Below are 15,781 nucleotides of genomic sequence, written 5' to 3'. Positions count from 1 at the left end.
GATGTAGATGTAGATGAGAAAAAAATGGTTCAAATGGCTCTGAGCACTATGGGACTCAACTGCTGAGGTCAGCCGGCCGAAGTGGCCGCGCGGTTCTGGCGCTGCAGTCTGGAGCCGCGAGACCGCTACGGTCGCAGGTTCGAATCCTGCCTCGGGCATGGATGTGTGTGATGTCCTTAGGTTAGTTAGGTTTAACTAGTTCTAAGTTCTAGGGGACTAATGACCTCAGCAGTTGAGTCCCATAGTGCTCAGAGCCATTTGAACCATTTTGCTGAGGTCATTAGTCCCCTAGAACTTAGAACTAGTTAAACCTAACTAACCTAAGGACATCACAAACATCCATGCCCGAGGCAGGATTCGAACCTGCGACCGTAGCGGTCTTGCGGTTCCAGACTGCAGCGCCTTTAACCGCACGGCCACTTCGGCCGGCTGTAGATGAGATGTAGACCACAACGTAACAGCCCGGAAGTTTTCAGTTATGTCAGCACCAGACGTGAAAGCTTTAATTGTATGATCAGAGGTAAAATTATCGTCTTCTTACAACACTGCATTAAATTTATGGTAAGATTTTATGGGACCAAACTGTTTAGGTCGTCAGTTCCTAAGCTTACACACTACGTAATCTACCTTAATCTTACTTACGCTATGGAGAACACAGACATTCATGCTCGAAGGAGGACTCGAACCTCCGACAGGGGGAGCCGCACGGAACGTGACAAGGCGCCTGAGACGACGCGGCTACCCCGCGCGGTTCACTGCATTAAAAACCCCTTGCGTGTCTATTGGAATCGTGTTTGAACGAAATGAGAACTTACTGCACTTCTAAAAGTCATTATACTGGGGACATTACTGAATACCGTGCCAGTGAGAGCGTGTACATGTTGCCTCTTGTGTGTGCAGCGCTGGACAAGCTGGGAGGCAGGCAGCAGGCGCCGGCGCTGCCCGTGGAGCCGGTGCAGGCGAACGCGGCCTTCGACATCGCGAGTCTCGTGCTGTACGGCTGCCAGGCGCTGCCCATCAGGCTCAAGATCCTGCTGGACAGGCTCTTCTCCGTGCTGCGCCGCGACGAGGTGCTCCACGTGCTCGCCGGCTTCGGCTGGACGCACGAGGACTACGCCAGGGGATATATCCTGCAGGTACGTCGCTCATGTCTTCCACTGCTTCTAGAGGGTGTCCTGGGAGTAGGGACGAATATTTAAGTGCTACAGAATGTAAAAAAAATTATTTAAACTGTAATGTTTTTTGAAAACACATTAAGTAACTTCTCTCATTTATGTATGAAAGAGATCTCATCATTTTACAGGCTGAAGACTCCTCCTGCCCAGAACCCACATCACACAGTCACGCATTGTGGATGCGTCTCATCTTCCCCAGTCACTCGCTGATATTCGTTCCACCAAATTCAGCACCTATGCTTACTGACGTACCCACTAAGGTGGAATTCCGCCTCATCTGAGAAAATCATTCATTTCGTGAAGTTCTCGTTCTCCACTTGTCGGTCAGCCAGGGCGGCCGAGCGGTTCTAGGCACTACAGTCTGGAACCGCGCGACCGCTACGGTCGCAGGTTCGAATCCTGCCTCGAACATGGATGTGTGTGATGTCCTTAGGTTAGTTAGGTGTAAGTTCTAAGGGACTGATGACCTCAGAAGTTAAGTCCCATAGTGCTCAGAGCCACTTGAACCATTTGAATCCATTGTCGAGCCAAGACCCATTGAGCAAATCGATGTCTCCTTCCATGTTATGCAAGCTTCAACAACTGTGTAAGTTGAATCTTGTACACCTGCATTTTCAGATCTTTTGAGAGGATTTCATGCCGTGAAGTTGGTGATAAATTCCATTGTTGAGCTCATCGGGGAACCGATTTTTTGGGGCTTACGGTCACATTGTCAGGTACGATGGCAGTGTTTTCGTGTGCTCGAACAGAACACATTCTTCCCGTTTCCTTAATGTTTGAAACGGAACCCATGGTCTCGAACTTCCGGACCAGCTTCAGAACTGATGATACGGTTGTAGCAGCATGAAGTCCGAGTGTCATACGCAATTCACGAACTGTTGCTGAGGGACTTCCACTGCTCTTATAATAACATTTCGTCACTTGGACACGTTGCTCAGCTGTCATCTGCTCCACGACGATAATAAGCATCAAACAATAATGCTCACCACCCAAAAGCTATCAGCTACTAATGCGAAGGATCAAAAATAAGAAACATGAAAAACCCATGGCTACCAACCGTCATAGGACAAAATGACGCAAAATTCAAATTCGTCCTTACTTCCCGGTCAGCCGTTTTAAACGTGCTAATACACGAATGAATGTACTTTAGTAGCTCTCGCACTGAACGGGGGGCCCGTTTTTCAGAACGTGTGTGTATAAGGGGCGCCCAAATGAAACACAGAACAGTGTTTGAGACATTACGGATACTTTGCTGAGTAACAAATTGTACAGCAATTCACTAGCACAGTAATGACTCTTTGACACAGCCTGTAGATAATCATACCCCTTTTTCTGGCAACTAGCTTTTACGTACTTTCCTTAAAGGAGGTAGAACGCTCATGAGCGACCCCCTCATCCTTAAAAATCACGCACCATACGATAAACAGCAAATGCTGAACTTCCTGTTTCATCTTTGAGGGGAATGCACATCATAATCGAAAGAATATGGTTTTGGACTCTACTGCACAGACGTCTTTTGTGATCGAATGAGCGAACAGACAGAATTGAGTGAGTTTGATCTGTGCATGATTGTGCTGACAGAGAGATTTCGGAGGAATTTTGCTTGAGCTACACTTGCCTCGGTGCAGTTTTGGCGGTGTTATGAGATGAGGGTGAATAGGGATCGTAGCTGTGGGAGGCTTAAGAAACTAACTGATACGGACTGTTAAACTCTGAAGCGGCTTTACGAATAAAATACCATAAACCATGTAGAGGGGCTTCAGCTGCAGCTTCCACCATGGGGTTTATGACAACTATTATTCGTCCATAGGCAGAAGACTCAGCTGTTATAGTGATGCTCCTGCCTAGGTGGAATTGAACACAAGAATGCGTGGTAGAGTCGCTTAGTGATGAAAATAATGCTGTTACTGGTTTTGGAGGCTTGTAAGAAGGTCCATTTCTAGTGATGAGTGACGCTGGATCACGCTGTAAGCAGGTGGCTGTCAAGTGGACCTGGCGTATGCGGAGTGAGTGATAGGGTCTTAGTGGTCATCGTAACGACAGTGAAACTGAACGCAGATGTGGCCATGGCCTCGAGCAGTTTTCCTGATTTGGTCTCGGCCATATTCAGAAATGACTGTGGCATAAACCACAGGGCAAGCTGCTGGCGTGGAGAAAAATCAACAGGTCTCAGTACGTGGGACATTTGCAAACGACGAAACAGCTGCATACGCAGAACTCTGCGACTACAGCTTTGCTAGACACACAGTTTGTTGGCAACATGATGTGTACACGGATTGTATGTGATCTCTTATCAAATTACCTTCGTTCCATCCTTTATATCAAAGATGTATTTGCTAGATCTGGGATCCAACCGAACGTAACCATAGCTAGTTGTAATACTATTTCGTGTTAACTATAGGCCCCGTCTCGCAAACCGAGCAGGGATATCAAATATGCTAACATTCTCGAACAACTACTGTCAACGATCGTATGTACCTAATCAAGCAATAGTTTTTCCTCTATTCTTTGTTTGCTCAATTTCTACTACCGTATCATAGTTTAAGGATAATTGCTCAGCTCAGTTATTAACGATAGCAGTAAACACGATACTATGGCACATTGTAGCCGTGTACATCAGATTAAGAAGAGTGAACCAGGGAAGTGAAAAGTTTACCACTCAGTCTTCTCCCGTAGCTGTGATACGTCAACCCTCCCCATCTCGTCTGTTATATCTTCTGTTCCTCGAATAGCACTTATTAGTCTATGAGCTAGTATTTAGTGATGTATTGCAAATATACAAATTAGTGAAAAAGAGCCGTAATCAGTTATCAAGAATTATCATAAACTTGGATGTAAATTGATGTTTACTTATATTAAGAGAATGTTAACAATGAATTCCATAAAATCGCCACATCTTGTAGCAAGGCCTCTACATAATCTTGTGTGAATGAGAGAAAACTATTGTGCTCTATTCCTTACCCACGGATGCTCAAAATAAATGCCTGCGTCATAAATCCTCGAGCAGCCCTCAACTCTGTTGTTCGTTGTTGTGGTCTTCAGTCCGAAGATTGGTTTGGCGAAACTCTCCGCGCTACTGTGAGCTGCATCAGGCTCTTCATCTCAAACTATTTCAGCCCCCATCCATTTGACTCTCTTGGTCTTCCGCCTTCGCTGCAGTTTTTATCCCTTGCCTCCCTCCACACACACACACACACCACTTCCTTCCAATACCAAGCAGCTGATTCTCTGATGTCTCAAAATTTGCCGTATCGACCGATCTCTTCTTTTAGTCAAGTTACGCCACAAAATACTTTCCTCCCCAATTCTATTCTGCACCTCATTTGCTGCATAATATAACTATCTAAAGCTCAGCCTCCTTCTGTAGCAAAAAATTTAAAGCACTTCTTTTCCCTTCTTGTCAGAGATCCTTATCGTCCACGTTTCACTTCCGTACAAGGCTACACTCGAGACAAGTATCTAACAGATTTACATCCGACGCTAATAAATTTCTGTTCTTCAGAAGCGCTTTTCTGGCTTTTCGCAGTCTACATTTTATACCATTCCTACTTCGGCCATGATCAGTTATTTTACTACCCAGATAGAGGAACTTATCTGCTAGATTTAGTGTCTCATTTTCTAATCTAATCCCCTGAACATCACCTGATTTATTCCGACTCATTCCATTTCCCTTATTTTGATTTTATTACTGTTCATCTTATATCGTTCTTTCAAGCCTCTCTCCATTCCGTACAGGTGCACTTCCAAGTCCATTGCTGTCTGACAGAATCAAGTGTCCTTTAACGATAATTAATTTGCTTACTCTCGTCTTTCTGCAGGAAATGCTCAGCAGTTCCTCGGAATCGTGGACAATATGCAGTGCCGAAGAGGAACCTCTGGTGCTCCAGCAATTCCTTCGATTCGGAGAGACGCGAGCGGTCGCGCTGGAACTGCTACAGCAGTGCAACAATAACAACAACAACAATAACAACAGCAACAACAACCACAACAAAAACAGCGCACTCGCGCTGTCGTACCGCCAGCAGAGCGACGGCCAGCGCAGGTCGCCTCCCCCGCCCCCGCCACCGCCCCCACCTCCCCCGTCGGTGCTGAAGACGCCACCAGCCGCCTTCCGGCTGCCGCACCCGCTGCCGCCCCCGCCGCCTTGTACTGTGGCGGCCACGCGCCAGACTCAGGCCATCAGGCCCATCGACTTTCGCCTCCTGGCCGGCCTGCCCTCCCACTTTCCTCCTACGACGGCGCCTAGTTCTGGCTTCATCAACTTCAGCCTCGCGAACCTGTGTCTGCCCAAGATGAACAGTGCTGTGGACGTCCTGTCCCCGGGTAGCCACCAGAAGCAGGAGCACCCGTCCTCTCTGATCTTGCAACAGGTGGCCCAGGTGCGGCCGTCTGTAAAGCTTCTGGACAGCGGCGACCAGGAGAGGAGATTCGGCGCCGACGAGAATTCGCAGAGCGCGCTCAACCTCAGCCGCGACGTCGCGCTGCCCGACCGCTGTCACAAGCCTCCTCCTCCTCCGGCGATCACCGCCGCGACGCTGAGCGCCGCTAAGCGACCTTGGTCGGCTGCCGCGGGACCGCTGAGCCTCGTCACGCAACTCGTCAACCCGGCCACCGGCAAGAAGCGCGTCCAGTGCAACGTCTGCCTCAAGACCTTCTGCGACAAGGGCGCGCTCAAGATCCACTTCTCGGCCGTCCACCTGCGCGAGATGCACAAGTGCACCGTGGACGGCTGCAACATGATGTTCAGCTCGCGCAGGTCGCGCAACCGGCACAGCGCCAACCCCAACCCCAAGCTGCACTCGCCGCACTACCGCCGCAAGATGTCGCCGCACGACGGCCGCTCCGCGCTGGCCAGGACCCCACCCACGCTGGTCGGTCCTCCGGGGCTGCCCTTCCCTCTGCTTGCTGCCTTCCCGCACACCAACCCGGGATTCGATCTCAACGCAAGCAGGTACCGTTACACCTTCACGTTCTATTACACTGAGTGGTCAAAAGTCATTGGAAGGCACCGTGACACGGTTGTTAGCTGCTAGAGCTCATGCAATTTGTCTCCGTACCGTCGTGCTATGAAATGGGCTACTGGAGCCCTGCATTCCTACTGGCAGCGATCCTATGTACGGCTCTACGGAAACGTCATGACATCCTCTTGTCAGACCTTTCTGGTCGTCCTGTGCTGGGACGATTCACACATGTGGAAACGTTTCATTGTGACAATGGAACACTGCTGATCTCGAAAACCCCATTTATTGCGTGATTCCCGAAACGCTATGACCCATGCATCTCGCATCATTTATCATCCCACGTCCAAAGTCAGTTAACTCTCCGATTGGTGGCATGGTCACCACACGCAGTACTGTAACGAACGGCTCATACGTTTTGTGTACACTCAGCTATATTCAGTCTCTGGCTGCAACATTCAGGCGTCAAACACGACACATCTTCAAGTGGGACCACTGTTCCAGCGACTTTTGGCTACTCGTTTGTCTAATCCTGTTCATCTTCGTCGGTAAAATTCTTCTGGGTCTTCAATGTGTAAAACTTCAGACGTTTCGGTCACTATCCCAAGTGACCTACTGCTGAATGGGAAAAGTTTGGTTCTTATATACTAGCGCCACTGGTGGAAATAGACGAATGGGAAAAGGGCGGCGGTTACACTCGCCATTATATCAGTTTATAAGAACCAAACATTGCTCATTAAGAAAAGAGAGACGGAGAGAGAAAAGAAATCTGTATGAAGGACACCAGCAATAGTGGCCGAAACATCGGAAATTTCACACAGATCTAGAGACCAAGAAGAGTTTTATTGACTGTAACAAAGGCCGCAGAAGCGTACGCTTACACTTGTTCATCTTCTTTTTGCATGCATTGATCATTTGCCTGTTACGTCCTCTCGGTTGGATTTATCTGTCTTTCCACTTTTTCATTGGTTCAGGACGCCAAATCAAACACCTTTCAGCCGTCTAACTTCCAAACTGTTATTTTATTTGGCTACCAGTTTCGGCGATTTACTACGCTGTCTTCAGGCCTCCTGACCGACGCGTAGAAAGTTTCCAACCTCGCTCCCGGTCAAAATAGGGGCCAGCATTCAGATACTGGTAACTGTACATTTCTGCTTGATACAGCGATCACTTCAACCGTCATCGGCTGGGAAGCAAGGAGAACTAACATACAGTACTTTCGTTTAACTCACAAGTATAAAAACTTACTTAACCATCAACTACCTCAACATATCATATGTATGTGTGTGTGTGTGTGTGTGTGTGTATGTCTCTCCCTCTCTCTCTCTCTCTCTCTCTCTCTCTCTCTCTCTCTCTCTGTGTGTGTGTGTGTGTGTGTGTGTGTGTGTGTGTGTGTGTGTGTGTGGATTTTTTGTAATACGAATTCAATTTGGGTCAGACGAAGATTACTTATTTTGCTGGTTTAGTTATGACAGTCATCAATTTGAGCTCCAGATTTACTCACTTTGAATCACTTGTATTGTCGATTCCGACTTCTTTCAGTTTCACCGACCTGAATAAGTTACTATCAGCCACAGCCAATCTCATATTTTCCATGAGTTGGCAGCAATACGCGTTTTATTTCAACTTCTACTGTACCTCCATTACTTAGTTGACAGCCCCAGTTAACCTCTAACATTCTCTCCACTCTAACATGTCGACTACACAGACTTCTTTTTTGTCATCTAACCATCTAATTTTAACATCTCTTCAAAAATGTCTCTGAGTAGTATGGGACTTAACGTCTGAGGTCATCAGTCCCCTGGAACTTAGAACTACTTAAACCTAACTAACCTAAGGACATCACACAGATCCATGCCAGAGGCAGGATTCGAACCTGCGACCGTAGCGGTCACGCGGTTCCAGACTGCAGCGCCTAGAACCGCTCGGCCACTACGGCAAGCACAATCCCTTCAGTTTCATGTATTCTCTGATAGCTAACAAATGACAACCAAACCATACAAAATTCAGCATTAATCGCCCTCTGCAACTTCCACTTTACATTACAGAGTGATCCTATTAATCTTGCTAATACGGCAAAATATCTGGGACTACAGCTCAGATGTGAACTTACTTCAAAACCACACGTACCGCCTATACAACATGTAACCCTCAGTTGAATAAAATTACTAATAGAACTTACTTGGGGATTATATTCTTCCTCACGATTCATTCTTACAAAAGTCTTAACTGATGTCTTATGAGCTTTACAGATGTTGCTTATATTTCTGCATACACAAGTTTCGTCATTCTCTGGTAGTTCTTTAACATCACAGTCTCCTCCTCGTAGTCCTCGTGATTACTCACTCTGTCCCTGACTCATCCTTTTGTAGCTAAGTGCAATTCCTAGAGTGTCTCCAGAAGTACTTTTTGTGGTGTCACCGCCAGACACCACATTTGCTAGGTGGTAGCCTTTAAATCGGCCGCGGTCCGTTAGTATACGTCGGACCCGCGTGTCGCCACTATCAGTGACTGCAGACCGAGCGCCGCCACACGGCAGGTCTAGAGAGACTTCCTAGCACTCGCCCCAGTTGTACAGCCGACTTTGCTAGCGATGGTTCACTGACAAATTACGCTCTCATTTGCCGAGACGATAGTTAGCATAGTCTTCAGGTACGTCATTTGCTACGACCTAGCAAGGCGCCATTACCAGTCACTATTGATGCTGTAAAACATGTACCGCCAAGAGCGATGTTCACCAATTATGGATTAAAGTTAAGTATTCCAGCAGCTACGTACGTTTTTGGCTATTCTCATTATCGTGTCCTGTTCCAGACCTCACGCCAGCCTGCGTGAGCTTAAACGCGTGCCTTTCGGCTTCCTCCTAGTGGATTGGCTGTCTTGCCAGTCCACAACACTTTTCATCTTGAACTCTTGAACAACCAAATCACGCCTTGTCCCCACTCCTAGCTTAACACGGACCAGTACTGCACCTCTTCCAACAAACCACATTCTCTTCACCATTATACGCTCTGCAGGCAGTTTCAAGGTAATTTGGAGCTACTTTCGCGTTATTAATCGAAAATTCGTACAAATGTCTCTCCAACCTTTAATTTCCTCTCCGCCTAGTAAATCAAAGGTCTCTTACACTCAACCATATCTCTCTCTTCTCAGTCCGCAGCTCGTGGTCGTGCGGTAGCGTTCTCGCTTCCCGCGCCCGGGTTCCCGGGTTCGATTCCCGGCGGGGTCAGGGATTTTCTCTGCCTCGTGGTGACTGGGTGTTGTGTGATGTCCGTAGGTTAGTTACGCTTAAGTAGTTCTAAGTTCTAGGGGACTAATGACCACAGATGTTAAGTCCCATAGTGCTCAGAGCCATTTTTCTCTCTTCTCAAAATCCAACTTCTACAATATGCATATCGTAACTCCCTTTGCATACATACATGGAACAACATCGCATGACTTCACTTCAGTGAAATTTTACATGTTTTAGTTACTTTTTTTAAACTCTCTTACATCCAAGTGATAATGTAAATCATGAAAGTTAAAAAAAAAGGTACTGGTGAAGACGGTCTACAACGCTACAAAAAATTGAAAGTAATGTCTCGAACAGAGAGTTTGTTTAGTGATCAAGAATTATTGATCACATAAGTGAATACTCGTCTTGAAGTGCGTTATATTTTCCCTAATGTAACAATGAAACATGTCAGTGGATTTTTATGCACTTTGAGGTGCACTAAATGTAAAATATCTTAATTATTTTTGGGTGGAGTCGTTATCTTATTGGTCTCTGCTCACAGCGCGATCGAATTTTGTAACTCTTCTGTTGCACAGCACAAAACTGACATTTATGTCACCTTCAGGCGTCAGTGTCACTGATGATAATTTTGTGTTGTGTAGTAAAAAAAAAAAAATAAATGTCACACATCTAAGAAGCTGTGAACGACAAGTCTCTCAGATCGCAGTTACAGCACGGTTTTGTGGATAAAGGAGCAGAGTAGAGAAATTCTCGTGTCGAAACACATCTACGTGGCTGTGTATCCCAAACTTAGTATCGAACAGAATGAGGACTGGAGTGAATTAGATTTATAGAAACTGTAATGAAATACTAAACTGTAGTGTTCAAATTGCAGACAGTATCACTTGATAAGAAGAGTGGTTGTTGTTCCATTCTCTTTCCCAAAAGTACATTTTATTCGTCTTTACATTTAGTGATCTCTAGGTACTTACAATAGCACAGGAGGGACATAATTTTTGCTGTCATATAGGACACCACCATCCGCGATGAGCAGTTTTCATTATTTTTCAATTGTTATTTCGAGACTGTAGGCGAAACATGTGTTACTCTAATGTCTTACCTGATGCGGGAGTACTGTGCAGGAAGAGCAAATATTGCACACGGTACACTTCAGTGAAAATATCCAACGTATTACAAAAAATCCTGTTTATTGTAATTGTAAATGGGTTTTCTGTTTCCCTGTTCCACAGGTTCGACGAAATGAGACACAGCGACCTCACCAACAACAACACGCTGTCCTCTGAAGACCTGCCGCTCTCACTGAGCAGTAACCACCAGGAAAGCGACGATGACGACAACGAGGGTGACGACGACGACGACATCAACATCTCCGTGGACGGAGAGCTGCTGGAAGCGGCGAGGGACGGCGATCGCGGCGGTGACGTCAGCGACGGGCGAGTCCTGGACCTCTCCGACTCCGACAGCGGGTCGTCGTCCGCGAACGCTCGCTCCAGGCAGGGGGACGACGGCCGCCACCCGTCTGCCATTCACCCTGGAGAGTGCTCTCCGGCGAGCAGTGTCGGCGAGAGGAAGTGGCCATACCCTGTAGCGTCGTCAACCCCAGAGGCGGCTGCCGAAATGGAAACGGAGCCCGTACACGCCGAGGGAAGAGAAGATCGGAAAACGGCGCAGCCGGACTTGAATTCTGAAAATCCCTACGAGACGGAGAGGATGGATGTCTCCGAAGCCTTACCTTTGGTCGTGAGAAAAGATGCGCAAGATGAACCCGTGAAACTTGAAAGCACGACGGGAAGTTTTGTGCAGGGTAAGGACCAAGTACAAAGCAGTAATAAGCAAGAAATGGAAGTGGGGGAAGAAGCGTGTGTATCTGACCGTGAAGGACGAGAAGTTTCGTTTGCTCCCGAGCAGCGCTTCACTGATGACTGCAACGGATTGGCAGATGACGATACGAGAATGAGGGAGACTGGACTGGGGAGCCCACGACCGTCGAACAGCCCTGTCCAGTCGTGTGACGCACTGAAGCAGCTCGAAAGTCTTTCAAATGGTCCAGTCGCGCAACACACCGACCGAGATAGCTCCAGTCCGGAGCGGTCGCCCGCATCGTCCTCCAACGAGTACCACAGTGACGACAACCACTGCTTCTTCGTCGATCCCAGCGGGGCCTTCAGCGCTGGCGACGTTCCCCTCGACAAAGAGAACCCGCGTCGTTGTACGGCTTGCGGCAAAGTCTTCCAGAACCACTTCGGCGTAAAGACGCACTACCAGAACGTGCACCTGAAGCTGCTCCACAGGTGTACTGTGGACGGCTGCAACGCTGCGTTCCCGTCGAAGCGGAGCCGCGACCGGCACAGCGCCAACGCCAACCTGCACCGCAAGCTGTTGTCGACGTCTTCGTCGTCGACGTCGCCGTCGCCGTCGCCGTCGGAGCCCCAGGAGGCGCTGCTGCCGGCGGCCGCCTTCCACAGCCAGCTCATCGCCAGACTGTACGCCGAGTCGCAGACCCTGGAGGCCGTCCTCAAGACGAGGGCCGTGGCCGAGCAGCTGCAGCAGCAGCAGCAGATGCAGGAGCAGCACCACCACGGCAACCAGCGAGAGCAGTCCCAGCAGCAGCAGGCACCCCTGCTGCTACCACCGCTCGTGTTCCCGGACCTGACAAACCTACTCAGGGCTCGCGTGAATGGGCAGACCTCCGAGGCCAACAACGAAGCATCTTTCGACCTACCGAGGCCATAATGCGAAACGTAAGTGTTGTGAACCGTATTTTCACACTTATCACTTGACTCGAGCTGAGATAAGGAGAGAGTGAGACAGTGCTGTCACATATGTTATTCGATCTTTGCATTGAGCATGCAGTAAAGGAAACCAAAGAAAAATCTGGAGAGGGAATTAAAGTTCAGCAAGAAGAAATAAAACTTTAAATTTTTTTGTGATTCTTGAGTTTCTCCCGGCGTATTTGATAATCAAAATATCCACGGGTGTACTGCCGGTCTACAGTGTCCAACGGGCACAATATTTCGGCGATCATACATGTCGCCATCATCAGGTGAACTGACGGACTGAGCTCCTGTGAACGTGCCGGTACGGAGATCCGTACGCTATGGCTGCTCAGGGGGAACTGGCTTCGGTCGCGGCGGCGGCCGATTTAAACTCTAGTACATAGGGCACGCACTATCTCTGACGCAGAGAGTCTACCCCAGGAACTGGAACATCTGAGAACTGTATTTCGGAAAAAATGGATACTCAGAGTGGCAGATTCAACGTGCTCTCCGCCCAACCACTACAGCACAACCTGTGGAGATGGATGAAATCACGAAGGAGGAGGTATTCCATATATAGACGCACTCTCGGGGAAAATCGACCGCATTTTGAAGAAACACCAGGTCGGAACTGTGTTTTGTCCTCCGAATGAAACTCGTGCACTGGTGGGGAGCGCCAAAGATGGTCTGAGGAAGGCCGGCGTGTACCAGATTCCGTGTCAATGTGGCAAGTCGTATATTGGTCAGACGATGCGTACCGTCGAGGACCGATGGCGTGAACACCAGAGGCACACTCGACTGATGTATCCGAGCAAGTCGGCGGTCGCTGAACATTGTTTGTTGGAAAATCACGCTATGGAGGATTCTGGTACAGACGTCGAGATACTGGGACAGCGTTGTTAGAGAGGCCATCGAAATTCGCACCTATGACGACCTCATAAACCGTGACTGTGGCTATAATCATTGCAAGGCTTGGGAACCAGCGATTGGGTTAATCAAGAGTAAATCGAGCAAACGTATAGTTGTGACGATCACGGCGGACAGAGCCATCACACCGACGTCATCTCAGACGCCGTCGCAATCAGTTCCACCGCGTGACCGTTGCGCGGGGCTCGGACGGCGGAGGGAGTGCGCCGCGGGCGGAGGGCATTTAAATCGGCCGCCGCCGCCGCGACCGAAGCCAGTTCCCCCTGAGCAGCCACAGAGTACGGATCTTCGTGGCGGCACGTTCACAGGAGCTCAGTCCGTCACTTCACCTGATGATGGCGACATGTATGATCGCTGAAATATTGTGCCCGTTGGACACTGTAGACCGGCAGTACACCCGTGGATATTTTGACTAAAAACTTTAAAGTTTGCCAATAACATTGTAATTCTGTCAGGGACATAAGAGAATTGGACGGGATGAGCAGTGTCCTGAAACAAGGCTATAAGATGTCCACAAAAGCAAAACAAGAGGAAAGGAATCTAAAACTTTTTAAAGTTCATTCCAGGGCGGTGCAGCAACCGATGCCATAGACACGGGTTCCCAGGTAGATGCCGTGTTTCTTGATTTCCGCAAGGCGTTCGATACAGTTCCCCAAAACCGTTTAATGAACACAGAAAGAGCATATGGACTATCAAACCAATTGTGTGATTGGATTGACGAGTTCGTAGATAACAGAACGCAGCATGTCATTCTCAATGGAGAGAAGTCCTCCGAAGTAAGAGTGATTTCAGGTGTGCCGCAGGGGAGTGTCGTAGGACCGTTGCTATTCACAATATACACAAATGACCTTGGGGATGACATCGGAAGTTCACTGAGGCTTTTTGCGGATGATGCTGTATTATATCAAGATGTTGTAACAATGGAAAATTGTACTGAAATGCAGGAGGATCTGCAGCGAATTGACGCACGGTGCAGGGAATGGCAATTGAATCTCAATGTAGACAAGTGTAATGTGCTGCGAATACATAGAAAGAAAGATCCTTTATCGTTTGGCTACAATATAGCAGATCAGCAACTGGATGCAGTTAATTCCATAAATTATCTGGGAATATGCATTAGGAGTGATTTAAAATGGAATGAACATATGAGGTTGATCGTTGGTAAAGCAGATTCCAGACGGAGATTCATTGGAAAAATCCTTAGGAAATGCAATCCGAAAACAAAGGAAGTAGGTTACAGTACACTTGTTCGCCCACTGCTTGAATATTGCTCACCAGTGTGGGATCCGTACCAGATAGGGTTGATAGAAGAGATAGAGAAGATCAAGCGGAGAGCAGCTCGCTTCGTTACAGGATCATTTAGTAATCGCGAAAGCGTTACGGAGATGACAGATAAACTCCAGTGGAACACTTCAACAGAGACGCTCAGTAGCTCGGTACGGGATATTGTTGAATTTTCGAGAACATACCTTCACCGAGAAGTCAAGCAGTATATTGCTCCCTCCTACGTATATCTCGCGAAGAGACTATGAGGATAAAATCAGAGAGATTAGAGCCCACACATAGGCACACCGACAATTTTTCTTTCCACGAACAATACGAGACTGGAATAGAAGGGAGAGCGGATAGAGGTACTCAAGTATCCTCCGCCACGCACCGTCAGGTGGCTTGCGAAGTATGGATGTAGATGTAGATATGTATGATACGAAGAAATAAGCAGTCTCGATTGCAGTGTTACAATTTTCATGTTTTACAATGATGCGTTTCATTTTTATTCAAGCATCTTCAGATTAGCTGAGATCTGATAGCGATCGGTACATGTGATACCCCACATAATATATCCAAGCATGTAAATGCCTCTTGTCAAAGCTTTAAAAAGACTGTGCCGTGGCCTTATTACGGAATGTGGTTCAGTCCAGTGCAAACCAAACGGAATCAGTCCTACACTGAATCTTTACATCATAAACATTCCGAAGGGTTAGTGCTACTTTGGCTGCACACATCATACTCAAGATTCTCTGTAGACCTGATCCTCTTTGGTTTGCATTGGACTGCACCACATGCCGTAATGACACGGTGAAGTGGTTTTAAGGCTTTGGCAAGGGGCATTTACCACCTGGAAATTTTACGCGCGGTATCCCATTTCCGATCGTTACCAAACATCAGCCAGTCCAAATTTGCCTAAGTAAAAGTAAAGCACTTCATTTGGAAATAACAAAAATTTAACACTGCAACCAAGCCTGCTTCTTTCTTCATGAAAGAAACGATTCCAATTAAATCAGGCAAAGTTGAGGCAATTAGATAACGAAATGAGGCATTGAAAGTCGCATACGAGTTTTCCTGTTTTGGTAGTAATATAACTTACGAGTCCGAAGTAGAGAGAGTATAAAATGTATAACGCAAATGGCAAGGAAAGCTATTTTGTAAAAGAGGACTTTGCTAACATGTAATATAAACTGAAAATCAGGAAGTCTTTATTGAAGGCGTTTGCCTGGTGTGCGGTGTAGTACAACAGTGTAAAGATAAGCGGCCGAGACAAGAAGAGACAGAAGATCTTGACATGTGGTGCTACAAGAGAATGCTGAAGATTAGATGGGAAGCTCGCGTAACTGAACAGAACTGGCGAGAAAAGAAACCTGTAGCTCAACTCGACACATTCTGAGACACGATGCGGCCAGCAGTTTAGTACTGGAGGGGAGAGTGGGAGGTAAAAATAATATAGGCAAACTA

The 15,781-nt window shown here is 47.5% G+C and overlaps 1 protein-coding gene across 2 annotated transcripts in view; it reads left to right on the top strand.

Moving 5' to 3' along the window:
- Positions 1–15,781, top strand: part of LOC126198674 (uncharacterized) — a 325,499-nt gene that overhangs the window by 295,902 nt on the left and 13,816 nt on the right. For both annotated transcript variants that reach the window (XM_049935165.1, XM_049935166.1), the window contains 3 exons: positions 901–1,136; positions 4,994–6,126; positions 10,598–12,109. In XM_049935165.1, the coding sequence (XP_049791122.1) occupies positions 901–1,136; positions 4,994–6,126; positions 10,598–12,101 (2,873 nt within the window). In that variant the 3' untranslated portion in view covers positions 12,102–12,109. The remainder of the gene's footprint in view (positions 1–900; positions 1,137–4,993; positions 6,127–10,597; positions 12,110–15,781) is intronic.

The sequence above is a fragment of the Schistocerca nitens genome, chromosome 8 (assembly GCF_023898315.1).
Source record: "Schistocerca nitens isolate TAMUIC-IGC-003100 chromosome 8, iqSchNite1.1, whole genome shotgun sequence".
NCBI classification, from domain to species: domain Eukaryota; kingdom Metazoa; phylum Arthropoda; class Insecta; order Orthoptera; family Acrididae; genus Schistocerca; species Schistocerca nitens.
This window is presented reverse-complemented; position numbering and strand designations above follow the sequence as displayed.